The sequence below is a fragment of the Notamacropus eugenii genome, chromosome 5, assembly GCF_028372415.1.
Source record: "Notamacropus eugenii isolate mMacEug1 chromosome 5, mMacEug1.pri_v2, whole genome shotgun sequence".
NCBI lineage: Eukaryota > Metazoa > Chordata > Mammalia > Diprotodontia > Macropodidae > Notamacropus > Notamacropus eugenii.
The window spans coordinates 237463949-237479987 of record NC_092876.1 but is presented as its reverse complement, the minus strand read 5'-3'; the positions used below and the strand labels follow the sequence as shown (position 1 = coordinate 237479987).

General features: G+C 36.3%; 1 protein-coding gene across 4 annotated transcripts in view; it reads left to right on the top strand.

Annotated features, from left to right (window-relative positions):
- The window catches only part of ATF2 (activating transcription factor 2), a 124845-nt gene that overhangs the window by 38295 nt on the left and 70511 nt on the right, over positions 1-16039 (top strand). For all 4 annotated transcript variants that reach the window (XM_072612384.1, XM_072612382.1, XM_072612381.1 and 1 more), the window contains one exon: positions 8373-8442. In XM_072612384.1, the coding sequence (XP_072468485.1) occupies positions 8418-8442 (25 nt within the window). In that variant the 5' untranslated portion in view covers positions 8373-8417. The remainder of the gene's footprint in view (positions 1-8372; positions 8443-16039) is intronic.

Here is a 16039-nt window from a genome sequence, read left to right as displayed (position 1 = left end):
TTAGCATTTGGATTTTTGCAGTATTGGAAAGAGGGAAGAGGGTCTTTTACAGACTTGATGTGAAGAGCATGATGAGCAGTAGGGGAGAGGTTGCTCTGTGAGCTGGAGTTATATATTATTAGTTCATGCAGTTTTTATCTTCTTTGGGTTGTTGGTGTCCTAGACCATGGAGGCAGCTGACATTTCTGTCTCTGGTGAACGATTTCTATTTTGGAGAGGTTAGAGAAGTTGTGTGGTCCAGAGAAAATGTCTAGTTTTCCATTTTGTTGGTCATGTGTCCCAGAATTTCTGATCACTTGGAAAGAATGGTTTAGACAAGATTGAAAATTTGTACTAACTTACATTTATGTTGCATTGCAATTTACATTCACTATTTATTTAATTTAGCCTTATACTAGAACTATGAGGTAGGTAGTATAAATATTAGTACTCAAAATACAAGGAAAATGAGGTTCAGAAAGCTTTAGAGACTTACCAAAGGTCACCAAATTTGATGTGAAAATCAAACCCAATGGAAGTTTGGTGGAAGCAAGACACAAACCTGTCTTCTAATTTTACCTCTGTTCTTACCACTACACTACCCATCCCTAACTTACTGCTGTCAAAGCTCTCTTAGCATTCTGAATTCTGTTTTTCTAGTGATGAATCTAATTTTATGCTACTTTCTTTTTACTGAGGACTCACTATGCTTTAATCCTGTAATAGAGGTTAAGATTAAAAGAGAATTCCATCCCTACCCCTTCTAAAACTATTGAAGGAATGTGGGCATGAGGGAAAAACCTTCTCAGATTATAATGACTGTGCTTTGTAGACCAGGTAGAGTAGGAGGGACACTAAGTGTATACTGATCACAAGTAATGTTCCTTGGACTAGAAGCATGTGTAATCATTTCCATTCTTATGGTCAAGAAGATTTTGCCAGGCTCAAACTACCTCAGGTTTTGTTCACAGGTGCTGTCTTCGCACGGTGTTGTTGGTTTGGTTTTTTTTTTTCCTTTAAATGTAAGAAAATGAAAGCTCAAGCACTTTCATTCCCATGTCTTTTATTTATTTTTTTAAAGTCATACATCTTAATTGATGGTGTTGTTTCTGACCCCAGCCATACATCTTGACCTCCCCGTTATGCCTTTTCTTTTCTCCTCTATGTTTTCAAATCCTATCCCTTCATAAAGACTAAATCAAAGTCTCATTTCCTCCTGGAAGCCTTACCTGACTCTGGAAAGAATGTGGAACTTGGAACCACAAGACTTTAATTCTAGTGTTGCCTTCACCATTTAACTAATTTTTTGACATTGTAAAAAACACTTAACCTTTATCCGTATCTTTTTCTTTATCCATAAAATATTACACAGCTACCGTTTGCAGAGTGATTATGAAGAACAAATGATGTAAAATATGTAGCCCCTGAGAGCACTTGTTCCTTAACCTCTAACTTGCAGAAATCAAATTCATGAATCATCAGCCATTCAAAATCATAGCTTACCACTCCCCCACTGATGTGATTCTTTTACTAGAGAAAATATTGGGTCAAAGGAAAAGGCAGCAGCAAGTAGCAGAGCCAGGCAAATTGTCCAAAAGAGCTCTCATGTTCACAGCAAGTATCCAACTGGTTACTATGTACCCCCCATTGGAGATGAGACACTGAGGGATCTCATGTGACCAAGGCATATGTAAAAGGAGTCTTTGAGGCCAGGGGACACATGTAGAGATGGGGAAGCTCACATGTCTAATGCTGTGGCACCAGTGCCTTCTGAGGGTGCCAGTAGGCAAGCTGCTTTCTCTGCTAAGCTGGAGTCCTCTGTTCCAGTCTCTCTGCTGCTCAGCCCAGTTATGTCAAGCAATCAGTAAACATTTACTAAGTGCCTATTATGTTCCAGGCACCGAACCATGCTAAGAACTAGGGGTACAAAAAAAGACAAAAGACTGTTTCTGCTTTCAAGGAGCTTACAGTTTATAGGGCAAGACAACATATATACAAATACGTGCAAAGCAAACAATATACAGAATAAATATGAAATAATCAACAGAGAGAAACCACTGAAATTAAAGAGGGATTAGGGAAAGCTTCTTCTCAAAGGTGGGATTTTAGCTGGGTCTTAGAGTAAGGCAGAGAGGGCAGTAGTTACATCAAAAGAGGGAAAGTATAGCAGGTATGGAGGACAGCCAGAGAAAATGCCTGGTTGCCCAGAGATGAAGTGTCTTGCTTGTGGAATAGCCAAGAGACCAGTGTCCCTGGATTGAAGAATGAGTGTGGGCGAGTAAAGTCTGAGAAGACTGGAAAGTTAGGAGAGGACCAGGTTATGAAGATCTTTGAATGCCAAACAGAGTATTTTATATTTACTCCTGGAGGCAGGAGGAAGCCATTGGAGTTTATTGAGTAGTATTGAGTGATAAGATCAGATCACTTTGGTGGTTGAATAGAGAATAGATTGGAGAGAGACTTGAGGCAGACAGAACCACCAGCAGGATAAATGCAATAACTCAGGTGTGAGGTGATGATGGTCTGCACCAGAGTGGTGGTAGTGTTAAAGGAGAGATGTGGGAAAGATGAAAATGATAATCCTTGGGTGAGTGATAAAGAGGAATCCAGGATGACTCCTAGGTTGTGAGCCTGAGAAATTGGGAGGACAGTGTTGCCCTCTATAGTAATATGAAAGATGGGGGTGGGGGGAAATGGTTTTAGGGGGAAAGATAATGAATTCTGTTTTGGATATAGTGAGTTTAAGGTGTCTACTAGATACCTAGTTCAAGATGTCTGAAAAGCAATTGAATTTGGGAAATTGGAAGTAAGCTTAGAGATTGGGGCAGGAAAGGTAGGTTTGAGAGTCATCACTACAGAGATGGTAATTAAATCCTTGGGAGCTGATGATATCATCTAGTGAAGTAGCATAGAGAAAGAAGAGAAGAGAGCCCCGGACAGAACTGTGAGAGACTCCTACAGTTAGGGATGAGTATCCAGCAAAGAAGTTAGAGGATCGGTGAGATGAGTAGGAGGAAAACCAGAAAGAGAGAAGAGAATGTATTCTGCTTGTTGGCTGCTGTGCAGCTTCTTTGGGTCCTCTGCTAGTCTCTAATGACATCCAGTGAATTGCACCTCTTTTGACCTTTCCTCCTGCAGACAGAGGGCTAAACTCACTAGTCAGTAAAGGCTGTTACAACGTACACAGACAGAAAGCAAAAGTCCTTAGTCTTACATGGTTAGTTTTTTAACTACTTTTCTCCAGCTGTCACTCTAAATCACATGATGTAGCCATTGACCATTGCCCATGCCTAGAATAGGCCCTTCCTCTTCACATGGGCCTCACAAAATCTTCACCTGCTTCAAGACACAGCTCATACACTAACTTGTTAAGAAGTCTTTTCCTAATCCCTACCTCCTACTTGTGCCCTCCCCATCTTGTATTTATTCTGTATATACTCAATATATAAATGCGTGCATGTGCATTACATACATACACATGTTGTGCTCCCCAATAGTTCTTTATTAACAGGGACTGTTTTAATTATTTATGTGTTTAGATCTGTCCCCAGTGCCTAGCACATAGTAGTCACATAATAAATACTTATTGATTGATTATCTGATTTATTTTCTGAAATTTTTGTTAACTCCTGTCATATCCTTTGATCACTAGTTCACTTCAGATCATCCTGTTAATAACTCCGTGGAGCTGGGTGGAGTAGGAGCTCAGAAATGCTTTTCAACACACCATTCTCTCATCCCCTGTAATAAATAATAAGATTAAATACTAAATAAAAGGTTTTTATTGTAAAAGAGAGTTTTACAATTCAGGAATAAATACAGGACTGAAGTTTATATGCAAACCAACTGAGGAAAAAAACTGAAAAGGTCCAGGTAAAACTAGTAGAATCAGCAATCTTTGCCATTATTTTCTGCCAGTGATCAAAATCACTATGTTTGCTATTACTTGTTTTGTATCTATACAGCTATGTAAATAAAAAGTAAAAGTGGTCTCCTCTTTTCGTTTCTATAGTCTGAGCCATGCAGTTTAGTAATTATACTTATTCTTCATTGCTGTTTTATGTCAGTCAGTCACTAAGCTAAATACTGGACATACAAAGAGAGGCAAAAAAAGCTCCTGACCTCAGGGAGGCCACCTTCTAAATGAGGGAGATAACATGCAATTATATATTTTATGTATTTTTTGTGAGGCAATTGGGGTTGAGTGATTTGTCCAGAGTTACACAGCTATTAAGTGTTAAAGTGTCTGAGGCTGAATTTGGACTCAGGTTCTCCTGACTCCAGGGCCAGTGCTCTATCTAATGCACCACTTAGCTGTCACTTGATAACATGCAATTATATATGCATATAAGATAACAGTGTAAATGGAAGGTAATCTCTGAGGAAATTTTGTAGTAGCAGGGAAGGGGTGGGAGAAAAGTGGGTAGGGGCAAAAAAAGGATTCTAGTAGAAGGAAGATTTGAACCGAGTCATAAAGGAAGCCAGGAGGCAGAAGTGAGTTGAGGGAACACTAGGCATGGAGGTTGGAGATTGTGTCCTGTCTGAAGAACAACAAATTGTCCAGTGTCACTGGACAGTAGAATATGTGGAGGGGCATAAGTCTAAAAAGACTTAAAAAGGGTAAGAATAGGTCAGTTAATCAAGGGAGCCGCTTGAGTTTGAGTAGAAGGTTAATAACATTGTCATACTTGTTCTTTAGCAAAAATCACTTGACCTCTCCCAGTCTCAGTTTCCTCAGTAGAGGAATGGGGAAGAGACTTGATCCAAAGAGGCCAACCAGAAAACAATTGCAGTAAGTCTAGGTTTGAGGTGATGGGGCTCTTCACCAGAGTGATGACTATGTGAGTGAAGAGAAGTGGAAGAATGTATATGAGAGGTGTTGTGAGGATAGGAATAACAAGACTTGACAAGATTGGATAGATGGAGTTGACTTACGCATAAAAAATCAAGTATGATGCTAGGGTTGTGATCCAGTATATCTGGGAGAATGGTGGAACGATGGTGCCCTTAAGGAAATTGCAAACTTTAGACATGTTAATTTTGAGATCGAGAACATCCAATTCTTAATGCCCAAAAGAAAGTTGGTGACATCCAATTGGAATCCCAAAAGAAATATTAGTCCTGTAATATGTTTATATATCTGGAAATCACGAATAGTAACTGAACCTTTGAACATTGATGAAAACACCAAGCAACATAGTATAGAGGGAGAATAGAAGAAAGCATGGAAGACACCACAGTTAATGAGCATGACATGGATAAAGATCCAGCAAAGGAGCAGTTAGACAGGTATGAGAAGAACAAAAGACAGAAGTATAACAAAAATCTACATAATGACAATTATTATGATCATCATTATTACTGGATGTATGGTAGGTGATCAAAACTAGTAACACATCATTATGTAGTATTTTAAATTTTGCAAAGCACTTTACACATAACAGTTCTATGAAGCTGTGAATGTATTGTTATTTCTGTTTTACAGAGGAGGAAATGGAAGCTGGGAGAAGTAAAATGACTTGGACAGCAACTCAGAAATAGTACTTTAAACCAGGTTTTATAACTCTATAGTTATTGTTTTCTCTAGTATACCACATTGCAAACTGTCAAAAGACTCATTATTTTTAAAAGATGATTTTGTAGTAATGCTTATTTAAAATCACTCTTGCTTTCTAGGTCTCAATCACAAAAGATATAGCTCTCAGACTCTCCTCACCCTTCATTTGTTAGAGAATTATTCTGTTTGTGACTTTATTTTACCACAAAATCCTCTTACTGAATAACCCACCCTGTTATCCAGATTATGACTATTAAAATTTTAATGATCTCTTCTTGAAGCAAATCTGCCCTTTTTTTTAAACTTAATAAGTTTTTAGCATCCTTGTAACTTTGATGAGTCACAGGTATAGTTATCCTATTTTGAATTTCATGGTTGAGAAGCAAGTTTGATTTCTAAACCTTAGTCTTACTCAGGTTCTCAATGCATGTCTCCTAGTACCTGGAGAATCAGAAAAAGTAATTAAATATCATTACTTTTTAGATTTTTTTTTTTTAGGCATTTTAACACATCAGATATATTCCACCCAATACACAGTGAGCTCACATGACACATTCCGCAAAAATATTCAAGCAAAAATTCCTAAAAAGAATCATTAAGATTAATATACTTTGTTTTCTGCTTTTGTGGTTTGCCATTATTAGTTAAGAAAAAGGAAGTGTGCTTTAACTTGAATAATTTGTCCCCTGTTGTTGTAGGATAGGCTTGATTCAGGTCAGTTTGATGCTTCAGGTTTGTATGAGAGCAAAATAAGATACTCATAGATCACCTAATTAAAGCTTCTTTGCATAAGACTCTCCTCATTGGTGGAGATTTCAGTGCCTGCATATGGGACAGAATTTGTGAGAACTTGGTAGAAGAGAAAGCTCTTTCTGGCTTCAGCAGACTCTTGTCAGATCCCTGAAAGGAGAGAGCCCCTGGGAGGAAGCCAGTATGTAGAAGAGCTGGCACCTTAATCATGTCCCTTTCATCTGAGTACTGCAGTAGAGAATTTTCTCTTGAGTGAGATATAAGACACTCCTTTGGTTGAACTGAGTTATCTTGTTGCCAGTGGGAAGCCTTGACCAGAAACCAAGCTCTAGAGGACATTCCTGGAACCCTCACTCTGTGAAAAGATGCCTTGATTGCCTTCTACATGTAGGATTGGTTGCAGCCACACTTCATTCTTTCCAGCCATCATATAAAACCCCATGGCATATGTACCTGCTTCTCCCTTGTCTCTCTTACCCTGCCCCTCTCCACTTCTGCAATCACAAATCAAGTCTGTCATTATTCTACAAAAGAGTATGTCACCTTACTCTCCATTGGATAGACTGTATAACTCTCCAAACCAAACTAACCTTCCTGGCCAACACTTTGTGTTGTCTCTCCCTATTGGAATGTAAGTTCTTTGAGGCCAAAGATTAGATTAGCCTTTGTAAATTATATCACAAGAACTTAACACATTGTTTGACCAATAGTAAGCTCTTACTAAATGTTTTTTCATCCTTTCATTCATCCCTGATTAATAAAACAGTGTCAAGGAAAACAACTACAAAAGACTTGAGAATTCTGAACAATTTAGTGACCTATAATGACTTCAGAAGACTTTGGCAGAAAAGGGTCCAGAATAAGACATTACATTTTCAGATTTAGTCATTTTGTTGATTTGTTTTGCTTGACTATACTTAGTTGTTACAAGGGAGCATTTCACTTAGGGGGAGGGGCAAGAAAGCTGGCAGATAGTTATAATGATGCAGAAAAGAAAGGAGTATTAGGAAAAAATTAAAATAGAGAGGAGGAGCAAATTCAGGAGACCTTGACAGACAGGACAATTTTGTTGCTACTATGTTAAATATACTGTGATATATTCTTTTTAAAAAATAAGCTACACAACAGAAGTTCATATTTTTACATTCAATCATCTTTTGCTATTTACATGTTGAAATGTTTGTTTTTGTTCATGTTAAGTTTATAATAAAGATTTTAAAAAACAAAATAGATTTACTTACATCATAATGAATGTAAGTTCGTTGCAATTAGAAAACTTTTCATCCTTTTTATTTATATCTGTCCATTAGATACTTAATAAATAGTTGTTGATGGATTAATCTAAGGAGTGTCTGCAAATGAAACTGGTGAATTTTTCAGTTTCAGGAAAAAAAAGGGTAGCATGTTGCTATAGATTATTGTGTCGTAATTTATTTGATAATAAAGTTAGGGTGTTTAATGGTCTTTTAGAAAGGTTCAGAGCAGAGATGAGTGTTAGAGGCTCAGGTATTTCCACAACTCTTTTTTCTGCCCCAGCCATTCTTTTTTCTTGTTTAGTATGCACAAGATAAAGAACTCAATCAAAAGCAGATGTGCTTAGACAGATTCTACTTATGTCCCAACCAAGTGGTACTGTACAGTGCTGTGTACCTCTTTTCTTCAGATAATAGTTTATATGAGATCTTTCAAATTATTAGGGTAAAAAATGCAAACTGATAAGAATAGGAAGAATGAATCACATATTTCCAGGTAAGATTTTGCCCAAAATGCTAAGTGCTAAAATATTGCAAGACAATAAAGAGACCTAGTTTCCTAGGTACACGTGTCTTTGCTATGTCAGTAATATGTAGTTGTCTATCTTTACAACATGAAGGTGTAAATAAAGGGTTAAAATACTACCAAAATGCTTTTATGAAGACATTTATGGATTTTATAGCACACTTTAAGGTAATCTAAATGATGAGAAATGTATCACATGTATCAGAAAATGAAATTTAGTTTTGAATTAAAGTAACTAATTTTTCACTGCAAAAATTATAAATGTACCATAAAGGTTTTTAGACATAATCTTATCCTTTCAATACAGGCAGTTCAAGGACCTGTGGAATATGAGTGATGACAAACCCTTTCTATGCACTGCCCCTGGATGTGGCCAGGTAATGTGATCACTTTGTCCATTTGTGTATGTGAAAGTCATTTGGGGGTTGAGTAAACATTTAAGAATAGGACTACCCCCAGAAAATTTCTGGGAAGTATTTGTAATTTTGATTTAATATGCAGAGTATTCTAGTTTGAGTTGAACATAGTCTAAAGACATCTACATCTATGAAAGGAAATTATCATATGTAATATGCATATTGGTTAAGCTGCTTTGGCAGATTGATAGAAAGACATGAACAAGGAAGAGAAGAGGTAGTGCGCGCAGCTATAAAATTAGTGTCGTTGAAGTATATCATAATGTGGCAGTAATAAAATACAATATAATTTTAAAATCTCAGAAAATGAAATTTAGATTAAGAATACATGGTTTTACAGAAAAATGCTGATTTGTTTTCTACTGTTGTAGAATTTGTTGATAATTCATTGATATCCTTAATATACTTGTATTCTGCAAATCTGCTATGTTATAAGACAAGAAGGTATATTTTGTTGAAAAGTTTCAGAAATTGTCTTTTCAGTTTTTTCAAACAAAACTTTTAAAGTATTAACCTGTTAATCTAATTACTATTGAGTTCATAATGTGAAATACTATAGGAATAGTAGGTCAAAATGAATGTCCGTTCATGTGTGATAACTGTGTATATATAGATATGTACATATGTCTACTTTTGTGTATGTACATACCAATACACACATACTTATATGTGTGTGTATGTGTTTTATCATCTTAGTAAGTATGTATGTGCCTTAATCCATGGCATTTCAGTATTATTTTAACCTGCCTTTTCAGAAGAGACTTCCCTGTTATAATAAGCAGGATTAGATTATCATCACATTTCCCTTAATAACCAGTTATAAAATTAAGCTTTTTTTGTGATTGCCATATTGGAAGTAATACAAAGAGGAAATGCTGAGTTTCTCCCTTTTTTCCTTTTAATGAAAACAGATATTTTGACTTAGTAGCTAGAAGTCAGGCCTCAGAGTCAGAACTATCAGAGGTTCAATCCCATTTCTATGCGGCCCTTAGCAAATTATTTGACCTTTTAGAGCCTCAAGCAAATCGGGCCATTCATGTTCCCCATCCCCTCCTTACTCCCCCTTCCTCTCCCCAAAAAGACTGAGGTAGAGAAATAGAATGATGAAGTAATTTTTTGCCCCTAGAAAGTTTTTTTTCTTCCATTTTCCTTTAAGTAGTTTTTTACCCCCTAAAGCAGGCTATATCATATTAGTATTTTATAATTTGATACTTCATTATATTCTGGGAGAATAGAAGGAAATTTCCCAAATCCTATAAGATTCTACAAGCCAGTCAAAAATTGTGTTAATGTAAATCTCTTACCTAAACACATACTACATAAAGTAGTTATATAGTGTTTCATCCATTTTCAGTAACCTCTGGGTACCCCTTGCATTATCAGTAATGAAATGCTCACTGTATTCTTAGTATTGTACAGAGACTTTATATTAAATTTTCTGGAAAGGTAGAAGCCATACCCTGGAAAGGTATGTTCACATGTATCATATTCTAAGTTACTGTTACTAACTTATTCTTCAGTAGAATATAAGTTCTTTGAAGTCAGGGACAGTTTTGGTTTTGATTGTTACATTCCCAGTACCTGGACAGTGTCTGCTCTTAGAAGGTACTTTGTAAGTTGTTGATGTGAATATTTGTCAAATCTTTCGGTAGAACCTGGAAAAGTATAAGCGTTTCATTAGGCTTTTTCTCCCAAGAGGTCATAGCACCTCAAAAAAGTTCTCTTCCAAATCTTTTGATTCTGTGAAATAATAAATAGATTGAATTTCTGAAATGCATTCTATTTGAGTCTCCACATAGTCCTACTCTATTAACTTCATTATGATGTAGAGAGGACTTGGGGTTCTTCAGCTTCTCTGTTGGGTCTAGGAAAGGCCCAACTGCAGCCTCAGATCATTTGCATTCTGCAGACCAGTTTTGAAGAATACAAAGAAGTTTATTGCTTGCAGGCTGTCCTGAAATACCTCCATTTGGCCCCTTGTGAGCTTCTGCATTTGTGGTGTCATAGTGATAAAAATGGGGGCAGATGGTCCCAAGAATGACACAGGTTTTGGACAGCTATAAACCTCAACTTATCTGTTAATACATTAAAACTATGAGATCCTTGTCTGTTGAACAATGTATAACAAACTATAAGAGAGGTGAAGTTGTATCAGTCTTGTCATTCTCATATGCTACAATGTCTACTCTGACATTGCCCCCACCCTGGTGTACGGACTCTCATCTCCTCATTCTTGAACTATTGCAACAGATTACTGGTTGGTCTCTCTGCCTCAAGTGTTGTTCCCACTCTAATCCTTCTGAGATATCAAATTGAGCTTCTTAAATCACAGGTCTGACTGTCATTTTCACCCTCTCCTTTCTTTCCCCTCCCATCTACAGCACCCTTGTGATATTCACAGCACCTATGGCAGCTATGAATATGCCAGCACAGTTCTGAATCACAAAATATAACAGCCTCTCCACATGGAATATAGAACCAAGACATTTATTCAAACACCAGAAAGCCAAATTCATTATAGCAACAAAGAAGTCAATACACATTTAGCACTGCTGGAGACAGTGCCATCCCTAAACTTTATCTCCACCAGGCTTCCCAGAAATCAGCTGTCTTAAACAAAATCACTAACAAGCTCTCCCACTCATGCTAATTGCTGCCTGCTCTCTCTTTCTCAGCTCTGACTCACTTCCTGCTCCACCTCTTCTTGTTTTACCCATTCAGCAGACTAGTTCCACCACAGCTCCATGCAGCTCAAGACTTCCATGTGATTCAGGCAGGTCACATGGGCCTATTAATGAATGGGAAAGATCTTGCCATTTAAATTACCATTAGACCATTCCACCTCAGTTTTTAATAAATTCTACTGGCTTCCTTCCCAGTCACTTCCAGGATCAAATATAAAATCCTCTTTGATGTTCAAAGACATTATTAACAACTTCCCTTCTATCTTTTCAGTCTTATTATACCTTATTCACCCTGATCCAGTGACACTGGATTCTTTGCTGTTTCTCTGCACACTCTTTTTTCCCCCCCCCCCGGACTGGGCATTTTTACTGGCTGATTGCCATGCCTGGAATTCCCTCCATCCTAGTTTAAGATTCCTGGTTTCTCTAGTTTCCTTTAAGCCCTGGCTAAAATCACACCTTTGCTGATTCCCCCTGAATGCTAATCCCTTACTACTTTTGATTATCTCTAGTTTATCCTGTGGTTATTTTCATGCTGTCTTCTTGAAACAGAATTCCTTGAGAGCAAGGACTGTCTTTGTCCTTTTTATCCTTGGAACTTAGCACTGTGCCTGGTACTTAGTAGGTACTTAACAAATGTTTGTTGACTTACTGATTGGACAACAAAAGAAAATTGCTGCTACCTGGAAGGAGAACTCTTAGTCCTTTCTTGGAGAGATAAATAAAGGAGTTGGGGAAATTGATGTTTATCATCTATTCAAAGACAATAAGGAGCATCATTTCATAGGCAGTTTGGTGATCTCATGAGTTGTAGTGCTCAGAATAAACATTTACCAAAAGACCACCATGAAAATAGCAGCTTATATAGCTACTGCAGAAGATGAAGAAATTGAAATATGCTTTGAAGAACTTGAAAAGACCCTCCTTAGTAAATCACCATATGCTTTGATATTTAGTGACTTAAATGCAAAAATTATAGATGTAAAGATGGCAAGAAATGTTAGAAAATAAAGTTCCAGTTATTTAAGCTTAAAATTGCATCAAGACTTTGGGAAACCCTGTATTTCATGGTTGTATAGATATGTATTAGATATAAGAACCCAGTAGTATGACTAAAAATTAGGTTGCTTCCTTGTTAGCAAATAAGAATCAGTTAACTCAGACCATTCCTGAATCAGCTGTCTGTATGTAGTCAGACTGCTATCTTGTTTAGCACCAAGATCAAAATTAATACAAATCTGGAAGAATAAAAATTAGGAAAAGATCTAATGTCCAATAAAACAACTCACACATAACTTATTGATGCCAAAAATAAGAAGTGGATGGAGGAAAGTATATCAACGCAGTTATAAAAATTTCATTCAAAAATAATAACTAGTATAAATTAAGTGCTTCAACAAGACCAAGAACAGCCCTAAAACTGTCTTACTCAGCAAAACACTTGACTAACTTGCCAGACAGAGAGATACCGTATATCGCCACGGTGATACCCACAGTGGCGGGTGTATTTCCAGTTTTGAATTGCAAGATATAACAGACTCTCTTCATTGAAGACAGAACCAAGATATTTATTCATATACCAGAAATCCACATCCATCATAGTAACCAAGAAGTCTACATTATAGGGAGTACTACCATCCCCAAGCCTTCCCTCCATCAGGCCTTCCCACAAACAAGCTCCCCTGAGCAAAATGCCGTTTTCTCACCCATGCTAGCTGCTCTCTGTCTTTCTACCTCCTCTCCCTCTCTCGAAGCTCCAACTCACAAATTTGTGTTCCTCCCCTTCCTGCTTCATGTGACTTAGACTCATGTGGTTCAGGCTTCCATGTGACTCAAGCAGGTCACATAAGCCTATAAATCGATGGGAAAGATCTCATTTAACAATACATTTGGCAGCTAAGGGCAATATGAATTCAGAATAGCAAATTTTTTTGTGAAATCTTATGAAGAACAGCAAGAACCATGGAAAGTAAATGAGTTTAAAAAAAGTTGGGAAAGAGAAACAACAAAAAAATTCACCCTTAGGACATATAATGGCAGAACTTGAAGGAAGAAAAATAGACAAAAGATGGAGGTCTTCAAATAGAAGAGATATTTGTTTTTAAATAATTTTTCTTTTTTTTAACCATCAAGAACAGTACAACAACCTTCCACTGAACTACACACCATACTCCTAAATATACTCGTAGAGGAAATGACATGTAAGAAAACTAAATGGAGAAAGTAGCCAGATTAGAAAAAGTATAACTGTCTGTTCTAGAAGGAGCACAGTTTTCATAGCATCTGAAAGGAGTGATAATAGCAAAGGTATAAGGAAAATATTAAGCCTCATTACTACCTCTCAAAACAGGGAACCAAAAGAACCTTAATAATTCCCTACTCATATCCCATTTTTCCTATCCATATAAAATTTTAATGTGAATAATTACACATGCATTAAGAACATTCTTGAGTGTTGGTGGAGAACAGGCAAACTTTTGGATGCTGTATTCCACAATAGATTAAATATTTACTGTAACTCAGCTAAAGATACAGAGAATACACGATCATATTGCCCTTACTTTCTGACTTACAAATGCATCTGATTAGGTAAAGCAAAACTTTAGCCTTAAGGCTTTCTTAATAAGGTGTCTTCCCTGCATGTATAAACATGTCATTCCTAAAAAGAAGAAACAGAGGTAACCTTGATTGATTACCCTGTGATCATTTATATCAAGAGCTGTCTTTCTCATGGATGAGAGCCAGCACAGAGGACAAGTCAAAGAGAAGGATTCTCTGTACATAGTGAGGTTCGAAAGCTTTTGTTTGTGTGGGTGACATGGTGTTTAATATATTAATTCCCAGAACATCACAGAGTTTCCTGAGAACAGTAACCATGCAAAAGAGTTTGACCAACTATCCATGAAGGAAAAAAACAAAACAGTAAATGGAAGAGTGCCTGTTGTCTGAATTATGATAGGCATTTGGACGGACAACCTATAGTGTTCTTTGAGCAGTGTATTAAGCTTGTACAAATCCTGCAAATGTACAGTTTGATTTGTTCCCATAATTTAACAGGAAGAAGAAAGTGGACTAGATTTTTGGAAAATTAAAAAGTTCTTCAAGCTTCTCTCTGAAGCAAAGGCCTATCTTTATAATTTTGAACTGGTGTGGACGTATAGCTGTGAGTCATGAAGATGTGAATTTGAGGATCACCCAGAGGGCAGTGAGTGGGCAGGTACACGGTGGGAATGAGCAGGTTGTAACATACTCCAAAAATGAAATTATGAAGTAGTGTAAAGGATATAATCAAAGAAATGTGTGATTGAAAAACAAGATTGGCTTTGTTGCACAGTGAGAGAGAGAATGCAACCAGGTAGTTTGTACCTTACTGATAGTCTCACATTGTCAGGTGAACTTAAGAAAGACTTCTACAATATGTTGGCTTATACCCCCTTGTGGTTCAGGAGAGCAGTTATATAAAATCAGGAGAAATTAATAGGTTATACCTGCCTCGTTGGAGAGAATACCTATTTTGATAAGATCATAGCTCCATTAGTGTATTGGAATGCTTATCACGAGGAATAAAATGTCAGTCTGATGTGCTTAGACTCACACACATATGTGTGTGTATATATACACAATCTGTTTTTGTATTAGGTCATAATGCGAGAATCTTATTTTGAATGTGGGTAGACTAAATTCATTTGCCTTTTGTGACCTAAGTGAATTTTACAGGTATAAAAAACTATCCTACAGAATAGTTTCTTAGTTATGTTGTGGTATATTCCATTTAAAGTCTCAATACATAAATGAGACTGCTTTTAAGTTAGCTTGTCTTTTATGTGAGCAGGTGGCTATAGAATCATCTTGGTAAATTTTGTTAAATTTATTCAGGATATGGTATATGCCCAGAATGTAACTTTGAAAAATAAGAACTTAAAATTCAAATGAATATTGCCCCAGCAGAAATTTGTGAAGCTCTACATTTATGTCATCAATTCCATAACCTAAAAGCAATTTTGAAATTGTTTTCAGAGCAACAACATGCCATCTTGAATAGCTTCATAGGGGGCAGTTTTTCTTCTTTTGAGGATTTCATTTTATTTTTTCAACTAGTCAAAAGTTGCCTGATTCAAGACTGAATGATTTGATTGAGAAGTGAAATGGACCTATAAAATAATTAGGTTCATTTGTCTTTTATGGCTTATAATTTGACTACAATTCTAGTTGTTTTTCTTGGAAACAATTCCAAAAATTTTTTAAGTAATAGAAGCATCTTCGAATTAAATTATGTAGTTTCATAAAGTGACCACTTCAAAAGACAGCACTCATTTGGAAGCCTGAATTCAGGCCATGTTCTCTTTTTTCTTAAAAAAAAAAAAAATAGTTTATTGTCACACCTCCTACGTTTACTAACCACAACAAAAATTATGTCAGCAGTAAACAATTAATATTAAATCTTGTTTAAAATAAAAAAAATAGTTTGTTCATTAAACAGTCTTAAAAGGTATCAATACCCTTGAAGTTAAATGGTGCTAGTTTAGCAAAACTGCTGCAGATTGTTTTTATAGCTAGTTAAGATTAGCATTCTGATTTAGATAATTTAGTATACGTCTTTTACTGGAGTTAACATTAACTTTAAATTTATACCTATAAATTAGTAAACATATGAAACAGAAAACCTTATTCTACTGCAGCTCTAAAATGTTGACTGTCACTTAATCCTACTTTTTTTTTTAGTATGCAGCAAAACCTATGTTGCTATTTGGGTATATCATGCATTTGTGGAAAAATGATCAATATGTTGAAATTTATTTTGAAGTAGTATCCTAAATGATTCAAGAAAAATATCAGATTTTATATTACAGAAGACTTTATTTGATATTAGCACT